At 32.4% G+C, this 20,524-nt stretch overlaps 2 protein-coding genes across 2 annotated transcripts; both read left to right on the top strand.

The window, feature by feature from the left end:
• The first annotated feature begins 7,269 nt into the window (after window positions 1–7,269).
• Window positions 7,270–8,326, top strand: LOC111905112 (ethylene-responsive transcription factor 5). Its single transcript, XM_023900787.3, has one exon. It carries the CDS (start codon window positions 7,342–7,344, stop codon window positions 8,005–8,007), a length of 666 nt encoding a protein of 221 aa, XP_023756555.1. The 5' UTR covers window positions 7,270–7,341; the 3' UTR covers window positions 8,008–8,326.
• A 9,720-nt stretch (window positions 8,327–18,046) lies between these two features.
• Window positions 18,047–19,936, top strand: LOC111905123 (uncharacterized). The gene is made up of 4 exons (XM_023900800.1): window positions 18,047–18,547; window positions 18,622–18,821; window positions 18,942–19,626; window positions 19,703–19,936. The coding sequence occupies exons 1-4, from the start codon at window positions 18,047–18,049 to the stop codon at window positions 19,934–19,936; spliced, it is 1,620 nt and encodes a 539-aa protein (XP_023756568.1).
• The last annotated feature ends 588 nt before the right edge of the window (window positions 19,937–20,524 follow it).

The raw sequence follows: 20,524 nt of genomic DNA, 5'->3' as shown, positions 1-20,524 counted from the left end.
TTAAGTAGGTTATCATATTGAACCCTAAATCTTGGGTACGTTTTCCTTCATAGGAAATCATTTATTTAAGTGCTTTTGCATTATTTCTTTAGTCAGTTTACTAACTAGCTTTAACGGATCCTCCATTTGACTTTAGAAAATCAACAATGATTACTCCAACTGAGAGTAGTATCTTAATGGTGTTATATTTGTAATGGATATATCTAATGTTTTGTAGTGGATATGTCTAACGCTTTGAAGAATTAAGCACTTTTAATTTGTCGTTGTGATTCCAGGGAAGGACTCATTTCAAGGGGTAAGTGATTGTAACACCTATAACTTGGAGCCACAGATGTTTTGTTAGTTAAATAAATTAAAATTAAAATTTTACTTAAATTAAATAAATAGTTAATTATTTGAAAGGTTATTATTAAATCTTAAGAAAGTCAAGTGAAGTTTGAAATTAAGAATTTAGTAGTTAAGACATGGAAATTAGGATATGTAATTTGAATAAAACCCTTTTGACCAAGCCTTAGAATTAATTTGTAAGAAAATATAGTCATTCGGCCCAAACTAGGAAGTATGTGACTTATTTGTTAGTTAAGATTTTTGTTATGGTTATTTTACAAAAAATCTCTTGCAAACTAGAATCGCCAAATGATGAAATATGTGATGCTTAATTCCCAACTCACTTCACTTTCCACATTTGAACAACTTTACATCTATGAATAAAGAATGAAGCTTAACTGAAATATATAATTTGAGATTAGGGACGAATATGTAGTCTTATAATATTTCTAACACGAAATCATTAATGTAAAAATAGTAAGTTAGCCATTTCTTTCATCTCCTAGTCATTTAAGCTTCCATTAATGGTTAAATTCTATATGCATAACTCTAATCAATTGATGTTAATTCATCCGCATAGTCAAATTTAAGTTTATGAGGCTTTAATGGTGGCTTTTAAACCCTTATCTTCATAAATCATCCATGGATCCACTGGAATTAGAATTTGAACATTTACTAATATCAATAATATGATTGCATGTAAGTTTTAGGGTGTAAAGACCAAAGCATAGTGTTGAAAACTTTAGTTAGGTAAACTATGGATATACGAAATCTTCAATAACTTGTGATTTCTAAAATTTGATACATGCACTCAGTAAATTTTGATTGAATCATGTTTCTAAGGTTTGATTATTTTTTTAGTTAGGTATTATCATCCCGAATGCAAATCATAAACAAAAAACAAATTTATATGTCAACTTTGAAGTTTTGAAGCTTAAACATCAATTTTGGTGATAATCACTTTAATTTGTTTATATATGTTATAGGAATTTGGTCACATGATCAATTGAGTTTTGCATCAACTATAGTTATTAAAACTTATTAAAAATTGTAGTTTAAAGTCTTATAATCAGATAAGTAGTAAAGTAAGTTGTTGTTTTTAGGAGTTTTTCATGTTTTGGTGAGACCTGTGTATTTACATGAATGTGTAACCATTTACATAACTGTTTAAATTTATGGAATGTCCTAATAAGTTTAAGTTGTTCTATATTGAGTATGGAGGTCATTCGAGTACTCTCAATGCTTCCCTAAGGTCGTGTATGATAGTTTATGATGTTAATACGTATCATTAAGTTTATATAACCATAAATAGTTTAATTAGGTTAATTAGTTATAGTATTTTACACAATTATACATGTTTAGGTGTTCATGAATCCTTCTTACACATTAAATAGATTGTTGGATAATATCCTACACAATTGAGGTGAGCATTACTATATGTGCACATGTCCCCTTATGGCATGATATTTTTCTTGTTTGGTTTATACATATTATGTAATACTGGTTACTATATGTACTTCTTTATGCTATACAAAGTAAAAAGGATTTTATATTATGAGATTTTAAATGGGGGAAACTATGGTTTATTTTGAAAATTTTATACATGTTTGTACAAATCATGTGCTTTCACCTATACGGGTTGGGATATGATCCTTTTGCAGTATAAACACATTATATATGAGACTTGGATATCCTATAGACATAAAAGTTTGAGATGGTGACCTAAATCATCTCACTACATACGTGTATACAAGTTTATAAAGCCTATAATATAAGATTATGCTTAGTGTTATTTCTTAAAATCATGTTTCGTGTAACCACTATCTAGAAGATAAGGAGCATACATGAGAACACAAGAATACAGGAACTTGGTAATATGGGATGAAAAGACTTGGGTTTTGAGCATTTTGTTCCTTTTCTATGCATTGCATTTATATACACTCTTTATTCCTTTTATGATGTTAATACAAGTTTGATGTTGTCATTATTGTACTAATCCTTTTGCAATGTTTTCCCAGAATATGATTTTTTTTTGTTTGCTTTTATCAAGTTTTGAAGAAGCATATGATTTTTATGTTTGTATATAATTTTTATGTTAATTTATATATTGTTCATATCATGTTTAACCTTCATATTACTCAACAACTTTCCTAACCTCATGTGTTATTATTGACTTGTTCTCGGATTAGTAGCTGCTTTATAGTTACTTGAAGCTTTAGGAAGCTTGATGATATTTAGAAGATTATTTACGATGTTATGTTTAAAATAGTACTAACAAATTACCTTTGCCTCTTTTATTCATTGCAATATATGTGTATACTATTTTGACAATGTACTTTTAGTTGTTAAAAGTTTTGGACCTAATAGGACTATTCTGCAACTTATTTACTCAAATACTTTTAGAAAAATTTAAAGTGTTTCTAAATGATTATTTCAAACTAACATCCACATACATACAAACCTACACACATTTAGATACATAGATACTTACAAGTTGTACAACAAACTCAAACTAGCCAATTAAAAATGCTCAGAAACCCAAATCGTTTTAGAAAATGGATTATCAGGTTTAGGTTTTCTTGACATTTTCATAATTATAAACTTTTTTTGGTTTTTCTCACTATAAGAATATATGTATCTATAGGTTAACAATTATCATTTTTGTTCACATTTATTCATTTTTTTGTACACGATTACCAATGAGTTTCTGAATTTTGTTCAAATTACTCCCTTACGAGCAATTGTTGGCATATACATGGTATCTACGTGAGATAACATATTGGGAAAATGACATATGAGGGTAACCAATTGTAATTTTTGTTCACATTTGATCTTTTGTTTGTACACCATTAACTATTAAACTCTCATTTTGTGTTCAAATTGCACCACATGAAATTGTTTGGATTATCACTAATACCTATTGAAATGAATTTTAGTTCTTAAAGTAGATGTGTCAATCAATAACACGACACATAAAAAACAAACAACATGAAATAAAATTAGGAGGAAACTAAAATTCGAATTCGTATTCATGTTGTGTTGCAGTCAAGGTTCTAAAAAGCTCGTCATGGCTCTGCCATGGCGCGCCACGACTCCAAGGCTTGCACATGCCGCAAAGCTTAGCCAAAATGCCGCCTTAACTCATATATGTGTATAAAAATGAATAATAGTTGAAAATACATATAAAAATATTAATTATATAGAAAATTGTCGCCTTAAGTCACGCCTTACAAACGACTCGCCAAGGCTCGGAAAAACTTGAGGCTTGACATTGCCGCCAAGTCACGCCTTATGTTATTTAGAACCTTGGTTGCAGTCAAGTATAAAAACACAAGTTCGTGTCGTGTTCATGTTCAAACTTAGACACAACATTAACATGTTTTTACTGTGTTTTGTAAGATTATTATTAACTCAAAAATTAGAGGTTTATTTTATTTTATCTTTTTCGTGTTTTTCGTGTTGATCGTTTTTATAATCGGGTCGTTTTTATGTTAGTAAAATAAAACACGACATCGTGTCATGTCGTCTTATATAAAAAACTGTCATGTTTGTCAGCTAAAACCATGAAACGTTTGTCCGAATATAAAAGCTTGATTGTTATCATGTTTTGGGTTTAACATACTTAGGTGTTGTTTGTTTTTAAGGGATATAAGGTCTCTAGTCTGTAGATCACATATGCAAAGAAAAGATGAACCGAACGTCTGCAATCTGCAAGAAAAATAATGTTTATTTTTTAACGTTTATAAGCTGATAAAATAAATTGAAAATAAACTAATTTTTTAAATTTAAAAGAGTTTTTCAACATTGAGATTTAAATAATTATTGTTTATCAACTAAAATATAATTTATACAATCACAATAACATTTTTTTAAAAATTATTCATTCCATATAATTCGAAACGACACATTCGATTGCTTGTATTAAGAAAAGAAATTATGGCTCAAACCCTCTTTCCTTATAAAATTGTGAAGCGCAGAATGTAAAATTGTAATGTTAGTTTGTATAACCAACAAAAGTGGTGTCATCCTTTTCAATATATGGATATGATTGATTTTTTTTAAAAACTAACATTTTATAATTACAAAAAACACTAAATAAAATTGTTTCTGTTATAATCTTTACAAATTTGTGTCTATTATAATTTTCACATAATTTTTAGCACATATAAAGTCTCTTATATTAAACACAAGAAATAAACATCTTATTGGAAAAGAAAATTAAAAAGTTGTTCAATGATTTTTTTTTTTTAAATCATGATTTTAATTTGCCCAAAATTAATATAGAAAAAGGTGAAGGATCCTTAGTTATATATAAAAGAATTTAATCATTATTATTGTCTAGAAGATGTCTCTAAAAACTTCTCGTCCGCAGATTTTTGTCTATGTTTTTTTTTTTTTTTTTGAAAAAAGGGTGTGCAAACATTTTGCTCTCTGCAATATACTAAAAAACAGTTAGCGAAAACATTCAGATGTAAATGTCTTCTCGCCTGCATACTTCTGCCAAAAAAATAAAAATCACCACATTAGTGTCTAGTGAAAGTTTGGCTATAATGGTTGTAATCTACAATTTGGGGAGATGAAACGGATTATTGTTATAAGGATACAATTTTAACACGAAATGAAGATTTAATGGTCAATCATGAATATAAATAATCAAATATAAATAAGTTACCCTTTTAGTCCTTATAATTTCACATATCACATGTATATGTCGATTGGACGTAAGATGTAGTTTACACAAAATTCAAAAATTCAATGGTAACGATATATAAAAACAGAAAGAAAAACAAAAAATTGACAAAATATGAATAAAAATGATAATTACTTACATTTCTAAGTTATTTCTTATTTTTATATGTATATACGTGTTGCACGTGATTTTATATGTTTGCGACTCTTTTTTTGGGTTTTTTTGTTCGATTTCTCTCTTTTATTTCTACAAAATATACACACTTTTACTGTTTCACATACATACAAAAAATTTGGGAAAACTGACAATTTTTTTAGACAAAATGCAAATACCAAAAAAACTAAAAAGGTTAAAAACAAAATAATAATAATAACAACAATAATAATAATAATATAAAAACTATCGAATCATAATGACTTTTTCGTGAGAAAAAATATCAAAACCTGGTCTTCAATGAAAACTTGGGTTTCTAAAAACATCGGTGACTTGTTAATTGGTGAGTAGGTGATCAATTATTTAATAAAATTAAAATGATAATGATTTCAATAAAAAGAAAAAAAAATACTTTTATGTAAATTGTCTCTTTATCTATTAGTTCATTATAATTCGTTATAGGTAAATAAATAAACAAGTGATTGTCTGGTTATTGCAACTTCTTGCCGATTTAAAAACCCGAGTTCGAGCTTCTTGACATGACACGGAATATGTACATGAAATACCTAGAGAACGTAAATTTCATAAAAGATGATGTTTTATGTTAATTTGATTGATTAATTAAACGCATAATTATGTGTTCACCAAAATATGGAAAAGGTAAGAAACATGCCACCGGAGTTAGAAAATATTGAGGCTGGTCGTTCAACTATGAACGTGGTTTTATTTAAAACAAGTTCATGAAAAAGACTGAGATATTTTATTTAAATATATTTATTTGATAATAAAATAGAATATAAGGTTTGTTTGATGTTTTTTTTATTGGATCTAATTAGAGGTTGTGTCTGATTCAGTTATACTTAAATTGTTTGATATAATATTTAGAAGTCTTTGACTCGGTTTTGGCTCGTCTGAGATATCTTTTTAAATTCATGGATAACTTTTACTCAGTATTGTGAAAAAAAAAATACTTGAAATAAGACCGAAAGAAATATGTCAAAAAAGATTTCTGAAAACGTCTAAATACAATTTATTTTGACTCGCATATTATGACATGGGTATTGCAAACAAGTCGGATTACGTTACTAATTCTTATTTTTCATATTTTTGATAAGTGATAACCAATAAAGATGACAAATAATAATACGACTTGATAAAAATACATGATACGAAACAAAATTATAAGGAAATTGAAAGTTAACTTTATGTCTTGTTTGTGATAAATGCAAAAAACACAATGTCGTATTGTGTCGTGCTTATGTTCAAAATTCGACACGAAGTTGACACAATTTAACATTTGTTTGTTGTGTTTTCGTATTTGTCGTGTTTGTTGTGTTATATATGATTATGTATTAATTACATAATTAAATCTTATTTTATATTATCTTTGTCGTGTTTATCTTTTTAATCGATTCATATTAGTTTAATAACACACGACATCGTGTTATATTATGTTCGTGTTACATAAAATATCGTATTTTGTATCATGCCAAACATAAATACAACATAATTTGTCCGATTTGCTCCCCTAATAAACAAAATATGAAAAGTAAATATTAGCAACGTATCCTCTCTTGTTTGCATTGCACTCCAACTTATTTTAATTCACACATAAATATTTATTAGAATTAAAATTCTAAACAATTCAAAGAAAAAAATAATGTTTAATCACAATATATTTCAATACACATTCTTTTAGAAACGACAAATACAAATAAATTAAACAGAAGCCTACTCGTAATATTTCAGTAAATACCGAACTCAGTTACATGGTTATTATTATAAAATATAAAAATTTGACCAACTAAAATTGTAATCAAATTAATATGTAACCATAGAGTCTAGTCTAATAGTGTTAGAGGTGTTTTTTTTTAAATGAAATTAGAAATAGTTTAGGTGTGTTTGAAGTTCCAAACAAATATTGTTTATCATAAAATTAAAATGGATAAATGACTAAATGAGTCTTTATGTGGTTACTTTTTCCTTTGATTTATCATAAAATTGAAAACTTTATGCTTTATAAAAAGAAATGATTAATTTGGAACCTTCGACGCAATGACGATTTTTTGTGGACTCCTTCCCTATAAATATTTATTTCCACTCCCCTTTCTACTCCATTCCAATTTACTCCATAAATCTTCTTTTTCAATCGAAGCTTCATTCCTTTGATCATGGCGACACCAAATGAAGTTGCAGCTCTCGAGTTCATCAGGCAACACCTTCTAGACGAATTTGAATCCTCTCCTATCGATCAAATCTTCACCGATTTCACTTACACACCTAGCTTTAACTCCGATGATCATTGCTCCATTTCCAGCTCTCACTGTGATTCTTCGTCTTCAACCACTTCTCCTCTCTCTGATTTCTCCAATCATTCCATTGATTACGATTTAACTCGTACTATCAGTTTTTCTGAAACTGAATCCACAGAACATGAAACCACCAATCCGGTATCCACAAAACCAGTCGAACGAACTGCCGGAGGGAGAGAAGAGAGGAGATACAGAGGCGTGAGGCAGAGGCCGTGGGGGAAGTTTGCGGCGGAGATCCGAGATCCAAAACGTCGCGGATCTAGGGTTTGGTTAGGCACATTCGATAGTGCGATTGAAGCAGCGGAGGCGTACGATAAAGCGGCGTTTGCGATGCGAGGTAGCAAGGCGATTCTTAATTTTCCACTTGAGGTTGCGTCGTTGAAGAAGATGGATGAATACGGTGGAGGCCATAAAAGGGACAGAGAACATGAAGTGGTGGTGGAGAGGAATACGATAATGGCGGAGACTGCCGTTGATGATCCAGCGACGCCGTCGTCTAATTGGATAACTTTCTTCAATAGCTGAGGTGTCCGGCGAACCTCCGTCGCCGAATGCCTGCCGATGAGACATTCGCAGCTTGTCATATGAGTTAAAAGGCGTTGCAGAAATCATTGAGAGCATGCAAATATACAAATCACAAAGCTTCCAACAGTGATCAATCAAACTTCGTTTCAAGGTTTACAAGATATTTGAACAATTACACAACTTTCTTGTTTTGATCTTGTTATAATAGCTGAAATTCATCTAAAATAACTCGAAAGATATTGTATCCTACTTCAAAAGAGTTGAATATTTTTATTCATCAGCTGATAATGAGAAATTTGATTTCTTCCTACCCATTAAATGGTATGATATATTGGATGATTATATTTCATCAAATAATTAAATTAAATGTGATTTAATAAAACTTTGGTTTTTATTTATTTGTATAACAAGGGGTTAGATATATATAAAATTATAAATATCGATTATATTGTATAAAAAAAATAAGAAATAAAAAGGTGATCTTATTATCTTATATAAACCTAGATCCCATTCACATGGTGGTGACTGGTGTGTCTTACACATGGCCTCATCCATAGAGGATTTACTACTATTCTAACAAATTCTTTATGATATTATTGTAATAATTTTGTTAAGAAGATAGGATTGATTCATAACACACATGATGAATTTTTAAAACTGTGGATTGCAAAAACAAAATTAATCAACCCTTAAAAATGTGTATAAATGTCATTCTGTTCATTTTGTATATTATATTCCAAAAATTATATAGTTTAGTTAGGCTATGTTTGGCGGACTAGCTGAAAAACTAGCTGTTAAATAAAAAGCTAGTTGATAGCTGAAAAGCTAGCTGATAAAAAATAACGTTTGGTAAAACTAGCTGAAATATATAAAATTACATAAAAGGACATGTAAGAATATGTGTTTCTATAATTAATTAAGGGGTGTATTTGAAAAATTTTAAAAAATCTCCTAAAAAGCTAGTCTAAGTAGCTTTTCAAAAAGCTAGCTTATCAGCTATTTTTTTGCTTTACCAAACACGACAACATAAAAAAAACTCAAAAAATAAGCTAGCTTATCAGCTGGCTGTGGCACGTCAAACACAGTCTTAAGCATACAGCCAACTCATTATTATATACAATTAGTTTTACATTTAAAAAACAACATGTGATTTTTTTTATGTGATATTTGTGTCGATGTAAATGTTTTGATATAAACCTGTTCAATAATGAATTATTTAAAAAAAACAGTTAGATTTTATATGAATATTTAATAAATCTTTTTTTTAAATGACAAATTTTATAAAAATTGTCACAGTGTAAAAGAAAGAAGACGATGCAAAAAAAAAGAAAACAATCTACATAATATCAAAGGAGGAACAAACTCAAACTTCTCATTTACAATTACCAAAATTATCTCTATGTTTCATCCAACTAAAAACCAAAGAAATCATATTAGCCGTCAGCTTTGAAGAATTCATCTCTAACTAGTTAAACCAAACATCATTATTTGTCTTCCAAACACACTACAAGTAACCTTAGCAAATAGCAAGGAATATCTTCCTCTTTTGGGGACAATTCCCCCATGTGACCACAAAGTTCACAAAATCAAAAATCGAAATAAATTTTTGAGGATAAATATCACACCAATTGAAGATCCAAACGAGAGCATCAAACACAATAGGAGAATTCAAGAGAATGTGATTTGCCGTATCCACCTCATTGATACACATTAGGCAAAAAGAAGATGGAACTTTAATACCTCTCTTGGATAGAGCCGCCCTTGTGAGTATGCGCCCCAAACAAGCCTTCCAAACAAATCCAATACATTTAATAGGAACCAATTGAAGCCAAATAGTGAGATTGCTCGCCAGAACGGTCAATTTTTCATCCGTGAGGCCTTTAAGATCGCTCATAATGAACTTGTCATCAGTTGACAACTTCAACTTCCAATCATTAGGGCCATTAGACCACACCACTTGGCTAACCATATTAATAATCGAATTCAACTCCAACATCTCTTGCAAACTACAAGGCTGCATTTTCCAAGATCACGAGAAGCTACCATCTGCCTACCTGTAAACTATAAAACATGACTTCTTCCTATAAAGTGCACATACAGATGGGAATTTTGTAACCTGGCTTCCATTCCCTAACCAATCATCGAGCAAAAAAGGATGTGTGCTCCGTCCTCAATCTGAAATTCAAAAATATAAGAAATATCGATAGCAAGTTTGTTAAGAATCGCTATGACTTTGACAATACTACTGCATGTGCCTTGAATAGATTTTTAGCCCAAGATGCAATATCTTTCCTTTCACAATTATGAATACAAACTACACGTCTCTATAAAGTATTGTTTTCTTTTTTTGAACATCCATATCCATTTAATAAATCATTTTAATTAAAAATATATATATAATATTAGCTCGGAGCCACGCATTAGATACGAAATATCCATAATAATATTGAAATATAATATAAATTAAGAAATTCCACTAAAACCTAAATAATTTGAAGTTGTTAATTACTATATTAATAATTTTGTAAATATAATTTGTTTTTCAAAAAAAAACTAATTTAAATGAAAAGTTTTTATAGAACATTTTAGATAAATAATAATAAATTAATTAACTTTATTACAAAAAACGTTTAAAAAGATTAATCATTAGAACTGTGAATTAATTGGTGGTCAAAAATTAATGGAATAATAATGTTAAATTAATGTTGAATCATATCATAAAGTAAATATACTATGCATTTGTTTTATAATATTAAATTATTCTTCTATAATTTTTTTTGTGTCATTTTATATTTCTTAACTAACTCGTTTTTATAGAACATCATTTTCATTTTCATCGGTTAGCTTATTATCTTTTAAACCAACAATTATTTTTTTCTTAGATAGACAATTAAACATAACTTAAAAAGAAAGATGTATATCTTTTCTTCACGGTAGACTTATGAACTTGTCTTGCTTTTCTATGTCTTAGTAATCGTCCTTTTGACAATAGTTTAATGACTTTGAGTTTGTCGTTGTCAATAAATATTTTTATTAATTAATCTATCTTTAAATAATTTTATTAAATTATATATAGGACAAATATTAGATTATAAGACATAAAACATATATTTTAGACTAAGCTACCACCACATAACATTTGGAAGACTACATGTACATGAAATCGACGTATGGACGTTGTTCATGTCTTGTTGACTTTTCTTTCGTTTCTCATATTATCTAAAAAAGGATATAATGATAATTGATAAGTTGATAGCCTTTTAAATTGAAGAAGAAAAAAGTTAAGAGCAGAAACATGATGTAACTCGAAAGCATATACTCATTGATATTAGACAAAACTTCAAAAATGATCCTTGTGGTTTTCGAAAATATCAAGTTTAATTCCTAAGTTCAAAAAACCTCATAGATCGTCCCTGTGGTTTCAAAACTTTTAACATTTGGTCCTTCCGGCTCACTTTGTTACCATTTAGCTGTTAAGTCAGAGACATTTTTGTCATTTCATTACCCAGGGACCATTTATGAGGTTTTCTATTACTTTTTTTTTAAATAAATAAATAAATTTAATGTGCAAGGGTCCCACCTCTCTCTCTCTCCCTCTCTCTCTCTCTCTCTCTCTCTCTCTCTCTCTCTCTCTTTTATGCCAGATAGCCAAAAGCATCAACTTCATCTTCATTTTATATCTGGTAACCAAAATCAAAACTTGGAAACTAAAAACCCAAGATTTGGAGGTGCTTAGATGGCTTTGTACCCTGATTGGTATTCCCATGGAAAATCGTTGCCACTCCATCACCCAACTATATGTAATTTCTAGCCATGGTCCATCGTATGACCTTCCTCCACAGTTAAAGCAATTTGCTCGAATCTAATTAGAAAAAAGTGAACCCAGGATCAAATATTTCATATGGGTTTAAAATCCCCCGACTCCATACTTGCATCTGGATCTAAATTTGTTATTAGAGATTGCATTTTGTGCCTAAATCGTCGTACTCGGAGGTTCCGAAGGGGAAGAGAAGGGGGAGGATGGTGTTCGGTGGTGGGTTCGATGATGATGATGATGATGATGCTTATGGAGGTTCAACAAGAAAAATAGATAGATACGTACCAAAAGCAATGTAACACCCAGATTCCCAGGTATATTAATTATTCCTTTTATTTTTGGAGATTGAGAGGGGGCTAGGCGAGTTGGTGTTTAGACTCGTTGAGTATGGTCGCGGATTAGTATCCGGGTTCACAGCCGGACTCGGCGAGTTCATGAGTGGACTCGGCGAGTCCATGCTGTTTAATGAAACCCTAATTTCCTGGGTTTAAGACCTATTTAAAGGTCCTTATGGCCGTCATTTGCGGCTACCAAACCCCAGAGAGAAACCCTAAGAGATTTAGAGCATTTGTGAGGAAGGAGAGGCCATTCTTGATCTTTTGTTGGTGTATTTGCAAGAAAGAGGTGACCAAGGCAAGAGGAGGCTGAAGGAGGTGCGATTTTGGTGACTTCAGAGTTCATAGAGTTCATATTGAGGTATTTATTCGGACCTTCTTTAGTTTTGGTGTTGATTCTTAGAGTTAGGGTTTTCTAACCCCTTTATAGGATGTATAAGTGGAACAATTGGTCCCTTCTCGAGTCTATGCTTTGGATCTGGACCCAAAGAGGTCCAGAGACCTTAACCATTGGAATTTTATGAGTTATTTTGGGATCCATGAGCTTAGGATGTCATTTTTGGGGCTAAATCACCAAGTTAGACCATTTAGATGTTATATGAGTGTCAAGGTCCGAACTTTACGTGATTATCACTCTTGGGAAGGTCAGATCTATGGATTAAAGGAACAGATCTGACCTCAGGAGGTCTATGGAGTTTGTGCATGACATGAACGCGCCGAGTCCGAAGATCCAACTCGGCGAGTAGGATGAGGGTTTCCCGAAAATCACTTAGTGAGTAGACTTGCCGAGTTGGGGAAATAACTCGGTGAGTCAGGGAGAGTTAGGGGACTGAAGTTCAAGGCGGAACTCGCCGAGTTGTTCTTGAGACTCAGCTAGTTGAGTCGGGGTGGCCCCGCGATTCATGACAGGTGTGACCCGTCGAGTAAGGGGAAGAACTCGACGTGCCAAGAGGGACTAAGAGAGTCAGTAGACACATGTAGACTCGTCGAGTCGCCCAAGTGCACTCGACGAGTCGGGTCAAAGTTTAACCGTTGACTTTTGTTGACTTTTAGGGTTTGGTCAACAATGTGGCCTTTGAGCTGATAGAGGGGTAAAAGGGTCTTTCACTTAAAGAGGGTTGAGTCTAGTCTCGAGAGTTATATTTATGTGAATATTTACTTTGTGTGATTAGGCGGAGGCTAGATCATATTTCTACGAGTCAGAGATATACCGAGACATCTGAGGTGAGTCTTCTCACTATACTTTACCTAGTGTGGTAACAGAGTTATGTGGCAGAGTATTCTAGAGTTACATGCCAGGGTATTTGTATGATATTATGTGTTGTGATTTATTGTGATATGTGATATGCATGATTCAGAGTTTACAGAGTTAGGACCAGTGGGTCCACAGAGTTATGGGACCAAGAGGGTCCCACAGAGATATTCGACCAGAGGGTCAACAGAGTTATAGCCTTGAGTGGCTGATATGTGTTTATGTGGTATTTTAGGGAACTCACTAAACATTTATGCTTACAGTGTTATGTGTGGTGTTTCAGGTACCAGTGATGATCGCGGGAAGGCGCCGGCATGACTCGTAGACACGCACACTGGAGTTCATATGTTTTGATCTTGGGGGTTTTATATTGAGATAGTGATGATACAATATTTTAAAATGTGGATGTAAATGAAAATACATGTTTTTTTTTAAAAATGCGAAAAATTGTTTGAATTTTTTTTGGTGTTACAAGCAAGCTCTTGATGTGTTTTTGGTTTATCTCATCTGATGTTGACAACGGTGGTAGCGAGGGAAGGAGGAGCAAAGCAGTTTAGCAACAAGTGGGGGTGTTCGACTGTTGATGCTCGACAGGAAGAGCGAACGAATTGAGGGAGTCAGTTTTCCGGTGGCTCCCCTTTTGGCTGTTAAGACTTGTCGCCGGAGTTGTAGCTTCAAGAGATGCAGTGATGGATAAAGAAACAATAGGGGCGTTTTTGGATATCTTATTGACGAGAAAGATCAAAAGGACCGGTTTCTACAGAGGTTTCCACAGACATATAATTTGGATCTCAACCCGCCCCTTTCGACTCTTTCGAACAAGAAACCGACGTCAACGCTGTAGAAGATGTTGATTTCAATCATACGAATAAGATACAAATCGCTAAGGTGGAGACCCGTTTTGTTTCTGAGCAGAACCACACCATAGACTGGGTGATTATCCATTTCGATTTCAGTTCGACTAATGGTGAAACCCTACTCGATACAAGTTTTATTAAGAACCATGAGGAAGAACACGATCAATTTTAGAGTTTAGATGACGTTGGGAAGACGAAGCTTTTATTGAGAACCATGTGTGTGTATTTTCTGGTTCTAATTCTCCCGCTAGATCTGAAACCTAGATAAAGATTTGCAAATTCATCAGAAAGAAAATGGAAGAAAACCCAGATCATAAAAAGACTTAAAATCCTCAAATCTGGAATCGAAGGCTACAAAATTACCACTAAAATTGTTGAATGGAAATAGTAAGTCAGAAGAGATATGTACATAGATGGATACATATGACAAGTGTTTATTTGTATAAAGAGAGAAACTGAGAAAGCACCTGGATTTTCTAAGATGAAAATTGACATATGAGAGAGAGAGGGGGGTAGGACCCTTGCATATTAAATTTATTTATTTATTTAAAAAAAGTAATAGAAAACCTCATAAATGGTCCCTGAGTAATGAAATGACAAAAATACCCCTGACTTAACGGCTAAATGGTAACGGAGTGAATCAGAAGGACCAAATGTTAAAAGTTTTGAAACCACAGGGACGATCTGTGAGATTGTTTGAACTTATGGACTAAACTTGCTATTTTCGAAAACCATAAGGACCATTTTTGAAGTTTTGTCTTGATATTATGTACATGTACATTCACAACATTATTTATTTATTTATTTTGCAGAAAACAACTTCGTGGTACAGAATATGATATATTCCATAAAATTTACTTTAATTTTTAATGATCAATTAGCTTTTGTTCTTTTATTGTTGAGTAGTCTAAATTTAGCTTTTATATTGTGTTTGTTAACTAAGAAATAAGATTTTAGTTGGATTTCTACTTTTTGTATGATAAACTAATTTCTAAGTAATGTCGTTTGATAAACATATAAAAAATAGAAAAAAGAAAACTAAGAGTTTCTTGTTACGAGAATCAAGATGGGTCTTAAGACCCACCTAATTTTTTAATCTTCGTTCATATTTATAGATGTCAAAACTTTATGAAATATCTTAATAAAATTTAAGACATACTTATAATAGACAAAATAAGAAACAAATAAATCAAATAAATGGTGGAAAGTTTATACTTAAATTTAAAAATCAAATAGTTTTTTTTAATGACGGAATAAGATTAAAATCACTAGCAAGGTGCTAGAAAAATTACAATTACAAATACATAAAGGAGAGATACATCAATCGAACCAACATAAGGAATCTAAAAATTACCTGTATTCTTAATTTCAGTTAAAAGATAAAATCTAGATATCATATGTCGTTATCACTGGGTTGCATTTCTGCTTCATGAAAACCCTATCATTTCTAGCTTTCTAAAGAGACCGTAACAACTTGTAAGAAATAGCAGTAAGCAACTTAAATTTCTTCTTATCAGCATATGTTGACTTAAGAGTCCGGAATTAAAGGGGAGGAATCAAAACCTATCTCACATCATATATAAAAGAGAAAGAGATGTAATTTATCAATGTTATAAAAAAGAACGACGAAGGGTTATACGGTTTTATAGTCGGAATTAAAGGGGAGAAATCAAAACCTACCTACATTGTTCGTTGCATTAAATGATTGTTGCAACTAACCTTTTAAAAAACAATAGAGACAAAATCATGTAAAGTAATAATCTTTTTGCAAAAATCCGGTTTTAGAGGTCGAGTAAACCGGTTTTTACTTGTTTTTAAGACGTTCGACATGATCGCTTTTTACAAAGTAGTTGGTTTTTACTAGTTCGACGTATCCGACTTGTCAAATATTGTTGAATTCTTTTATTTTTATCGGCTTTACTTAATTACGGAACCACATGTTATTTATTCTAGATTCACCAATTTTTTTTATCGTGTAGGAAAAAAAAATCCATATATGATTAATAAGTTCTTGCATTATTGAATTCGTTAATTTTAATGTTGAACTATAATGTCTTATTTATTTTTGTAGTCGGAAATTTTATCTAGATTTTAAGAAGTTTTTGTAAGACTTTTAGTTTGCATAAGCTTTAAAAAGAAAAGGATAGCAACTCATAAAATTTAAAATGCAATTTAGATTGAGAATTTTCAATTCAATCAAGGGCGAGATAGCTAGTAGTGGAATGGAGATTCTAACATGATTTTTTTGGTTCTAAAACTTGAGATGTTTAATTGATGTGTGTAATGATGATACTGAGAGTAAGTTTGCTTGGGTGAAATGGATATCATTAAAAGTTAACGGTGTTGTTTGGAAGTTGTTACAAGATATAATTTCGGACTCGATGTAATTTGGAAAGAAATGGGATCAATATTTCATTCATTGTTTATTCTTTATGTCGTGGCATGTAGGACCATGGAGCATTTATTGTTTTCTTGTAATTTAACTTTGGGTTTTTGACACTGTAGCACATCAATGTTTGGTCAATTTGCACATTTATTCACTAAAGTTTTTTTGTGCTCAATTGATCCTTAATGTTAGTAAACACCGGTTAATTGCCCCCTTATGCACCTGGTAAACGGAACAGCTGGTGGTATTGCTTATGTGGAATAAGTTTACATTATATATGTCATTTATTTTATCCACATAGGGTTTAGAAGTCAAAATAAACACATTTATTTAGCCAGAACACTCCTTCGCTCTTCCTTTTTCTCATCTTACAGTGAATACGAAGCACTAGACCTAGGGTTCAAAGTCTTTTTCTCAGATCGAAGTCAGTGAGCAGTCAACCAACCCACAATGTCTAGCTTGAGGCCAAACCCTAATGGACTCCACCCTATAGTGGAGCTGAACTTCAAAGGTGTTTTTCTTAGAAATCTTTTCTCGTATAACCATGGTATCAACTTCACTTTCAATTATCACAATTTTTCTGGAATGACATACAGTGAATGTACCACCTTTCTCGAACGGTTCATGCAAGAAAGTATAAAGAAGTTATACTATTGTGAACCAGGTAAGCCCTTAATATATGAGATAATTGTTATTGCTAATGATGAAGACTATGGTGGTTTATTTTTTCAAGCATATGGGACAGATGGTAAAATTTGTATGTATGTGGACCATGATGGTCAAGGAATAGAAGATTGGTTTGGTTCTGAAATAGAAGAGGAGGATGGAGATGATTCATGCATTGATGGTGGTGAGAATGAGGAAGAAATTGATAACCTAACAGATATGGATGTGGACTTTAATGAGGACATAGTCACTATAAATAGGACAAAGGGTGATGAATTTCTAAATAGATTATGTGGCGAAGAGGAGGAGGGGAATGATAACAACATAGATGATGATGATGATGATGATGGGCGTGAAGAGGATGCCAATGTAACTCAACAACATTCCATTTTTAATGATTTAGTTCCATGGAAAAATCAGTTCCCAATACTTGGTATGAGGTTCAAAGATCCATCTTAATTAAAATCAATGTTATGCAACTATGCTGCTGCGAATGGGTACCAACTTTGCTTTGAGAAAAATGATAGGAAAAGATTGTTGGTTAAGTGTTGAAAGGGTGAGTGCACATTCAGGTTGTGGGCATCTTGGATGAGTGATGAATCAAGCTTCCAAATTAAGTCTCTAAAGCTAGTCCACAAATGTGCAAGGAACTACAAGTTAGGGTCCATGGTCACTTATGCTTGGATAGAGAGTCATTATACAAGAGAGTTCTTACTTAGACAAAAGATGAGTGTTAGAAAGCTAAGAACAGCTGTGTCACAGAAGTTTGGTATTCATGTTAGTGTTGGTCAGTGCAGGAGAGTTAAGAAATATGCACCCCAATTAATAGATGGTACCCTAGTTGAACATTATGCAAAGTTATGGTCGTATGCAGAAGAGATTAGGAGATCAAATCCAGGTAGCACTGCCAAGCTTGATGTAAATCATATGCCAGATGGGAATAACTACTTTAGTAAGTTCTATGTTTGCTTTGATGCATTGAAGAAGGGGTGGAAGGAGGGATGCAGGAAGATAACAGGTTTAGATGGTTGTTTCCTTAAAGGGATCTGCAAAGAGGGGTTATTATGTGATGTTGGAAGGGATGCAAACAATGGGATTTATCTCATTGCATGGGTAGTAGTATGTGTGGAGAATAAGGAAAATTTGAGGTGGTTTTTGGATTTACTCATTGATGAATTGGGACTTAACTTAGGCTATGGATACAGTGTAATATCGGATCAACACAAGGTAATTTAATTGTTTGTAATTAATTCCCCTATCTATTTGCATCCTTATTCACTATATTTGGAATTTGTTAATAGGGTTTGAATGAGGATGTGAAAGAACTCCTTCCATATGTAGAGCACAGGCAGTGTGCCAAGTATATTAGCCAAAAACTTAGGATAAGGTATAGTGGTGTCCAATATGAAAGCATATTCTGGAAGGGATGTAAAGCAACAACAAAGGTAGATTTTAAGGTTTCCATGAAAGAGCTTGAAGTGCTAGACCCAAGTGCTTATCAGTATCTGATGGACTAATACCCCAAAACATGGTCAAGGGCCTACTTCCAACCAAGAAGATATTGTGATGCCGTGGAGAATGGAATGTCAGAAAGTTTTAATGTTGTGATTGTTGATGCTAGGAAGAAGCCAATTATCACCATGCTAGAGGAGTTGAGGATGTATATAATGGAGAAGGTGTTTAACAAGAAATACAAGGGTCTAAGATGGGGCAACCAAATTTGTCCAACAATTAGAGAAATAGTGAATGAGATTAAGAAGGGTCTAAGACATTACCAAGTTTTACCTAGTAGACTAAATCAGTTTGAAGTAAGAGGAACTACAGATTCTTATGAGGTGGATCTTGAAGAAAGAACTCGCTCATGTAGGCTTTGGCAGCTTAATGAAATCGGTTGTGTCCATTCTGTTGCAGCTATTAGTTTTATGAATAGGGATGTGGAGTCATATGTGGACAAAATGTTTAGTAGCATCACTTACATGAAGGCATACAAGTTTAGATTAGCACCTATGAATGGAAGTAATTTGTGGCCTGCAACTGATTACACTCCACCTTTACCTCCTGTTCGTAGAACTATGCATAGGAGACCTGCAACTAAAAGGAAAAGGGATGCAATAGAAAACCCCCACCAGTCAAGTAAAAAATCAAAGAAAACTACCCAAACACAAAACAAAGGTAAGGAGCAGGTGAAGGTATCCAAGGCTGGGAAAAAACAAAAATGTAGCCTTTGTAAGATTGAAGGACACAACAAAAGAGCTTGTACTTTAACAAGGCATCCTAAAATCAAAGATAAAAGAAAAACAAAACAGGTAAATAAGTATTTAAATGGTTAATCTTTACAATTTCTTTTTTAATTTCTAATAATGTCTCATATTGGTCAATCAGGGTGTAGCTGAAGCACTCAATGAGGATGATGAAGATAATCAAGCTAATGCAATGAATGAAGGTGATGAAGTGCATGAGGGTGATCAAGCAGTAAATGATGATGGAGGGGCAGTAAATGATGGCGGAGAAGTAGTCAATGAGGTGCATGTACAACAAGACTATGATGAGGTGGAACTCACTCATTTGGAGTTTGATGCATCAGCAAATGGAGAACCTGGTCAGGTTCATGTTTAAGAACAAGAGGCTATAGAAACACCAGTTGCGACCCTGTTGAAGAAAATCAGGAGGAAGAAATCTGAAAGGATTATCAAGTTTGAAGCTGGGCAAGAAAGTTGGTGGTGCAGATGCACCTGGGAATTCAGAAGCTAAACCTATTACTCTAGAATAACTTTAAGTGTTGGTTTATGTGATATGAACATGGTATGTAGTGTGAAATGATGTGTTTTGGTGTATTGTTGTTGTTTTTATGAAACTGCTATTACCTATGTTAGTTTGTATGAAACTATGTTGGTTTATGTGATGTGTATTTTGTGTTAAATAAGTTGGTTGTTATTTTGAGCTTTTTGTTGTGTTTATTTGAAGTTACTGATGGGTTTTAGCCATAAGAACATCCTATGTGCTCATGAAACCCTAATGCTTGGATCTAGGTTTCTCTATTGTACATGCAATTCATCCAAGACTTTAAACCCTAGATCTAGCATACAATTAATCATATTAACATGTGAAAGGGTTTTTAGATCTTACCTTGATTGTTATGTAGCAATAACAATCGAAAATCCTCCTTGTAATGACTTTAGAAAGCTTAGAGTCACAAATGTCACT

The sequence above is a fragment of the Lactuca sativa genome, chromosome 6, assembly GCF_002870075.4.
Source record: "Lactuca sativa cultivar Salinas chromosome 6, Lsat_Salinas_v11, whole genome shotgun sequence".
Taxonomy (NCBI): Eukaryota; Viridiplantae; Streptophyta; class Magnoliopsida; order Asterales; family Asteraceae; genus Lactuca; species Lactuca sativa.
Note: the sequence above shows the minus strand (reverse complement) of the source record. Positions and strands in the feature narration are given on the sequence as shown.